The sequence below is a fragment of the Elephantulus edwardii genome, unplaced genomic scaffold (assembly GCF_000299155.1).
Source record: "Elephantulus edwardii isolate Elephantulus edwardi_28Jun2011 unplaced genomic scaffold, EleEdw1.0 scaffold00239, whole genome shotgun sequence".
Classification (NCBI taxonomy): Eukaryota; Metazoa; Chordata; class Mammalia; order Macroscelidea; family Macroscelididae; genus Elephantulus; species Elephantulus edwardii.
Genome location: NW_006399989.1, coordinates 951,775 through 959,396, shown reverse-complemented (window position 1 = coordinate 959,396; position 7,622 = coordinate 951,775). Strand labels below are relative to the sequence as shown.

The window sequence follows — 7,622 nt, the reverse complement described above, 5'->3', positions numbered from 1 at the left end:
CCCCAAATATAATCCACTCTGCAACCCTCATTGCATACTCCTACGATAAAAATAATGCCCTAAAATATAATACTTTTAGACTATTCTCTCCCCGATAGACTTCAATGCCGTAAACTTATTTCATAGCCTCTGAAACCCACTGGAGAGTCAGCTATAAGTCAGATCAGATCCAATGGTAATGAGCTGGTGTGTAACTGAATGAAGAACATTGCCATCATTCCATTTAAAGTTAGAAATAACAAAGAATTCCACCTATCACCACTACTACTCAAAATTGTAATGGATGGAAGGAAGGAAGGAAGGAAGGAAAAAACTGAACCTATTGAAGACACTTATCTGCAGAGCTAATAGAACTAATAAGGCAATCCTAATCTAGATTCAATATGAATAAATCAATTATTCTCCATACTTAAATAATCAGAAATGACTCTTTTAATAAGAATCATACTTTCAACAGAAACCAAATAATAAAATTAAACAGGAATTAAATTAAGTAGAAATATATCAAAGAATATATGGAAAGGTTTGCATAAATGGAATGACAGACATGTGTGATGGTACAAAGACAAGATGGCTTGTTATGAGATATACCAAACAGATAAATAGGGGAAGGATATAAAAAAGTTGTAATAGTTCAAAATAAAATTTACCTGAATTTTGTTGTTAACCAATCAATGGCAAACTTTTTCACAATTACAAAGCCTTAGCAATATATGACGACCTTCAGACAAAGGCTAAAATCCTGCAGTACTATTGCTTTTCATCAGAGAAAGAGAAGTACTGGCCAGTTTCTATAAAATAAGCTCTGATGAGAGAGGAGGAAGCCCTAGTGACACAGTAGTTAAGTCCCCATCTTCTAATGTAAAGGTTCAAATTCGCAAGCCACTCTGGGAGGAATATGCGGCCTTTGGCTTCCATAAAGGTGGGAGAGCACGCTATTTGAGAGAGTTGAAGAAGTTGTGAAGATATTTCCTCCTGTATTTTTTTTAGAAAAGTGATGAAGATGACTAGGTCCCGAATCAGATTTTCATTTTATGAAGCTGTGTCTATTTTAAGCAAACATGCCTCAAGGAAGCAAATACTCATTTTAAAGTTTGACCTAGGAATTTAAGGTTACAAAGCCTATCCTACTTTCCAGGTAACTGCTGTTAATAGTTTGGTGTGTCAAGCATACATTTTACACAGCCTCCAAACCTCTTTTACTTGTAAATCCTATTATTTCTAATATGTACATTTGTAGAACATGAGGTTTTTCCCGTAATGCACAATTCCTATTATAATGATAGAGGTCTCTGGTGAAAATATTTTGGTCTTCATAAATTAACCTACACATACATGCCACACAATCCACTATAAAATCCTAGTAATATTTTTCTCTCCCTATGGAATTTGACAAGCTGATTTTAAAGTTGACAGAGAAGAGAAAATGCTCAATGAAAGCTTAAAGAATCTTTGAAAATAAAACAAGCAGGGAAGGGAAGAGGGAAGCAGAAGCTGAGTGAGTTGTGGAGTTTGAATTAGCCTACTAATAAAGGGTTTGCTGAGTAGCTACATTCTTCTGAAGTCTAAAGGAAGTTCAACAGAGATTTTTCCCATCTCAACAAAAAACTTTCCAAGAATCACACATTGCTTTCAAGTCAGAACTAACTCATGACCTTCCAGAGGATTTTCAAAACTTTTTAATCAAACCAGAGACTTCCCATCCTTTTCCTATGGAGCAGCTGGTGGATTTGAACTGTAAACCTCCCTATAACTAGGCCACCAAAGGTTATACAGTAAATAACCTAAATGGCACTGCCACAAGAACAAATAGATTTTTACGGAACAGAATAAAATAAATCATATATAACACACATTTGCCATATGCTGAGAACTGTTTGAATGTTTTACATATAGTCATTTACTCTTCATAACAACTTTATAAGGTAGGTGCTATTATCACAAAGAGGCATAAAGAAGTTAACTAGCTTGCCCAAGGTCACACATATATGGTAATTTAGTTTATCACAAAGGTGGAATGCAAATCAGGATGCTAATGATGAACAAAGTAGTTGATAAATTGGTGTTAGTGTAAATAATTATTCATATGAAAGATAAAGTTATAGGCTTCCTACAATTCACAAAATTTCAGATAAAGAGCTAAAATTTCCAACTATATACAGATTTTAGGTGAAAATATGAGCAAATTAAAAGATTTTAAATACAAAAAGTATTTTAAAAGCTAAGAAAAATCAATAAAGATATAAAAATGGAAAAATCTATATGATAAAAGAAACTATAGATAAAAGACAAACATTTTTTAATATATCCAGAATGTATACTAAACACTCCAAATCTAGAATATATATAGAACTCCTATAAATCAATTAGAAAAACTATTTCAACAGAAAAATTGACATAAGATTGAATAAGAAAATCAAAGAAAAAGACTGAAGAGACAATAAACATAAAAAACCCACTGACACACCATTTTTTGCCCACTGGATTAGCAAATATTAAAAAGGTTGAAAATATTCATTGCTATAGGAAAACAAGTATTCTCATATTCTGTTCATATACTGACCCTTTGGAGAAGAATTTGGCACTATTAACATTTATCCTGTACATACTCTTCAACCCATCAAGTATGTCTACCTCAGTCAAATAATTAACACACAAAAGATAACCTATAAGAAATTTCAGTGTAACATTGTCAGTGACAGTAAAAAATTACAAACATAAATGCTAATCAATATATGATGGAACATCCATGTTATAGAATACTATAGATTTCTATATTGAAGTTGAAAGAAATGCTTGCAAGTTATAAAACTACATACACTAAACAAAATTCTCTTCCTTGCTCTGTGTGTATGCAAATAAAATGAAAATGAAAGGCGTAAGTCAAACTGATTACAAAAGTTAACTTTAGGTTCATGTAGAAGGGTGCATTATCAAAGGGACTTTTTGTGTCCTGTCTTGTTTTAATTTGAGTTAATGAACATATATCCATATTTGTATAATTTTGAAACAAAACTCACATTAAATTCACCTGCACTATGTATAAAATAGCTCTGATGGGCTAATGGTAGGAAGTTGCTCTACAATCCCAAAGACAAACTGAATCCACCATCTCTGTTCTGTGTGAAAAGAATGGGTAATCTCATCCTGAGCATTTTACTGCTTCCAAAAACCCACTGGAGGTCAGCTATGGATTGATTTTGACTTGACAGCACACAAAAACAACAATATACATAAAAGTTAAAAAGCTTATTTCTTAAATGTAAAATGTCCACTGAAAAGGATATTATTATATATAGTTTTTCCACAGACTGAATTAGTTGACACAGAACACAATTGTAGGCGGTAATGAAGGTAAAACAAATAAGAGGGGGAAAAAGAGTCATCAGTGGTGAAAGCTAGGCAGTGCTAAAAATAGATGACAGAATAAGCAAAAGAGAGGAAGACCTGGCAAAAGACTGACATGGTGACTGAACAAAGGACTCACACGGCAGAAATTATAAGAATGGTGAAGGACTTGCTACGTGTTAGAGAGCTGGACAATGACTAGGAAGGATAGAAGGAGAATTGATGCCTTTGAATTGTGATGTTGGAGAAGTGTATTGAGTATACCATGGACTGCTAAGAAAATGAACAGGTTTGTCCTAGAGAAGGTTAAACCAGGCTGCTCCTTGGAGACAAAGATTCTGAAGCTTCATCTAACATGCTTTGGACATGGTTCAAAGATGGACCAGTCCTTGGGGAGGGATGTCACTCTTGAGACAGTAGAGGGACAGTGCAGGAGAGGAAGACCCTCTACGAGATGGACTGATTCAGTGACTGGGGTAGTCGGGGTAGGCGTGTCGGAGATGGTGAGACTGGCACTGGACAGAGCAGGGTTTAGGGATGTTGTTCTTAGGGTCGCTATGGTCACAGGCAAATCAACAGCACATAACAAAAACAACAGAGAAAAATCTAAATTTTACTTGCTTAAATGCTTAGATGTCTCTTGGGAGAAATATATTTTGGTAAAAGATACAAATACATAGTTAATGATAGGTATATAAGATGTTTCATCTTAATTGTATGTTTGAAATTTTCTTAAAAAATGTTTTTGAACTGAAAAAAAAAAAAGAATGGTGAAGGATAGGACAAGGTTTCTATCAGCTGCTTGTAGGGTTGCTATGAGTCATAGTCAATTTAACCATAACATCCACTCTTGAGGACATTTAATGAGCAAAGCAGTGCCATTTGCTCTGCAAATATCTCTATTTTTCACATCAACTTGTGAAATGTCTCCATTTTAATTAATATAGCTTAGAATTTTTGTTATTTATCTTTTATCTTTTTGTTATTTATCTTTTATCATATTTAGGTAAAAAAATGGATCAGAGAAACTAAGTATCAGGCTTATGGCCATGCCTTTGCTCACTACATACAATCTAGACTTTTGGGGTTTGGGGTTGAAATTGGGCCTAGGGAGTCCTCCTATCCTGGACCCCAAGGGCCCAGTTGCCCTTACTATACTCTGCATCCTTGAAGCACGCGCCCAAGCTGTCTTGTTCATCCAGACTGGTGTTCTCTTCTTCTTCCTCACTCTCAGTTCTCCAGTATGCTGGCCGTTTGATGGATCGTTTCCCAGGGTTACACTGGAAAGCAGGACTGTGAGACACTGTGCCCAGACCACTGCTAGAGCTTGCACTGCTTCTGTCCTGACCCCCAGGCCACCAGGCCTGCAGGCTGGAGGTTGCCGGTGAGGACGATGAGGACTGTAGGTTGGCCATGCACAACATGCCCTGGATGGCCTCCTGAGTGCTAGGAGAGGCAGGGGCCTCACTGCAAGGGAGAAAAGAAAAACACAAGAGATTTTCTAGTTGCCAGAAGAAATTAGTCATCTAGTTATCATGTTATTCAAGGAGGAAGGACAAAGCTGCAGAGGTCAGGGTGGAAGAAGAAGAGGGGAAACTATCCAACATAAAAAATAGAAATCAAGCTAAAAGATCAAGATCACATTAAAGATTATTTTAATTAAAAAGCATAAACTAAAGGAAGCCCTAGACTCTGACTTTATTCACTCATGCTGTGTTCTTTCCCTTTTTAATTCTTCAGAAAAGGCTGAGTTCCCCTTCTGTTACTTGCCTAGTCTTTCTTCCTTCCAACTTTAAAAATATCTCAAATTTCCCATCAAGCATTCAAATTATAAGGAATCTATACATCCTATTATTGTAAAATCTTAAGTTACTCAGGATAGGCTTCATATTTATTATTTATCCCAAATGTCTTTGAAAATACTTTGTCACTTTAAATGGATGATTGAACATAAGGGGTAAGGGTTGCTTTACAATGACCCAGAAAGGAGACCAAAGCCAGTACTCACTTGAAAGCAGTATAGTCAGGTCCCCCCACCTGCCTGCTGGCCTTGAGCAGATCAAGGATTCCACCAGCTCCAGTCCCATTCCCAAGCTTGCCTTCAATCTCTTCTATCATATCCTCATCTGTTGTGTAGTCCTCCTATTTGAGAGAGAGATCATCTGAGCTGTCCAGAGATGGGCCAGTGAGTCACCAATACAGGGTTGACAGTCTCGCTTCTGATAGTAGCATCAAGTACATGTTAATTTTTGTTTCATCTTTTCATGTTCATCTCTAGATCATTTTTGTAAGATATGTATTACAGTTATTAACTTAGAGAGGAAAACTGAGATTGAGTGAGGCTAAATAATTGGTGTAAGGTCACACAGCTCCAAACCCAGTATTCTTTCTGCTATATCATACTGTTTTTTTACTACACATGCATTAAAGGATTTTATATTTTCAACTAAATTATAATCTTACATTTATGAGCTTAGCAGCATTCAGGACACAATATTTTCCTTAACAAATATTTTACGAATTGAGCGCATAAACATCTCTCTTATTTATAACAAGGGCAATCTGCCTTCTAATTCTATAACTAGAATGAATAGAAGGCTGGATAAAGATGTAATCTTACTTCAATGTCAAACTCAACTTCTCCTGGTTCACGAATGCGGTTGGGGTCAGAGCAAGGCTTTGCACGAGGCAACTTGCGAGGAAATTCTAGAAAACAATGGAAATGCACTTAGCCAAAGTGAGCATCTGAATCAACCATCCAGGGAAAGTAAAATAAGATTGTTTTTCTGGAAATCATGTCCACAAATAACTGATTTTGGAAGGTTAAGGATAAGCTTATAACTAAATCTTGAAAAAAAAAAACACCACAAAACAACCCAACCAATCTTCCATGAAAGAGATGAGAAAAGACTACAAAACTCGGTAGAGTAGATGCCAGCAACTCAATCTTACAATCTTGATATTAACAAAAAGAAAACAGGGTGAAGTAGGCAGAAAAGAGAGGGGGAAAAAAAAAAGGACACACTTGGTCTTATAATCAGGGCTGTTTTTTCTTTTTCAAATCTCTCATCAATCTGCAGTTCTTCTTCTGAATCCAAGTCAAATTCATTATCCACCAGCTGTTCTGTCACTAATCTAGGTTTCTCTGCATTCTTTGTGATCTTGACTCGTCGAGACTTGTATAAGCTCTTAACTCTCTTTGCACTGGGGACAGAAAGAAGGAGAATATAAAAACAATCATATTAAATATTAAGATGACAATTCTCCCTACATTGACTTACAGATTCACTGTGTAATCCTTATCAAAATTCACCCAGGTTTTTTGGTACAAGATAAAATGCAAATTGTAACATGTATACAGACATGCAAAAGATCTATCCGGTTTAGCAAAACGATTTTAAAAAAGAAAAAGTTGGAGAGATAATATTAGCCAATTTAAAAATCACTATAAAGCTAAAGTTACCAAAGCAGTGTGACAATCGCATAAGGATAGACATGTAGATCAATAAAACTGTGAGTTTAGATATATGATCAATTGATCCTTGATAAGGTGTCCTGTGCACAGTGAGGAAAAGAAGGTCTTTGCAACAAATGGTGCAACAAATGGTACAACAAATGGATGTCTACATGCAAAGAAATTAATGTGGACCCTTACCTCATATCATACATTAAAAAATAACTCAAAATGGATGACAGATAAATGTAATAGCTGAAAAGATAAAAATGCTAGAAGAAAATACAGGAGAAAATCCTTATAGCCTGGATGAGGTGAAATTAAAAACTGGGATATTATATTTGCAAATTAAGCATCTGTTAAAGGACTTGCACCCAGAATATTTTAACAACTGTTAGAATGTAATAAGGCAATGAACCTAACTTAAAAAAAAATGGACAAAGGATTTGAATAGAATTTTCTACAAAAATTATATACAAATGGTATATTATCACCTGAAAATATGTTCAGTATCATTATCAGAGAAATGCAAACTAAAACCACAATGAGAAATATCACTTTCTTTCTACTAGAATGGATATAATTAAGAAGATAAACATTAACAATGTTGGCTAATACAGAAAATGGCTAATGCAAAAAGATCCTAAAAATTGTAGAGCTACGTGGGAAAAGGTCTGATCATTTTAAAAAGATAGAATCATGGTAAGATTCAACAACTTTACAACTAAGTCAATAAACCACTAGCAAAACTCACAAAAGAAAAGAGAGAGAAGACGCAAATAATCCGAATAAGAGATGAATCAGGTAACATCACAACAGA

General features: G+C 35.2%; 1 protein-coding gene across 1 annotated transcript in view; it reads right to left on the bottom strand.

The window, feature by feature from the left end:
- Positions 1-7,622, bottom strand: part of PHF8 (PHD finger protein 8) — a 213,742-nt gene that overhangs the window by 65,777 nt on the left and 140,343 nt on the right. Inside the window, exons 15-18 of the mRNA XM_006898883.1 lie at positions 6,374-6,552; positions 5,969-6,054; positions 5,357-5,490; positions 4,502-4,815 (exon numbers count right to left, since the gene is read on the bottom strand). Of these exons, the coding sequence (XP_006898945.1) occupies positions 4,502-4,815; positions 5,357-5,490; positions 5,969-6,054; positions 6,374-6,552 (713 nt within the window). The remainder of the gene's footprint in view (positions 1-4,501; positions 4,816-5,356; positions 5,491-5,968; positions 6,055-6,373; positions 6,553-7,622) is intronic.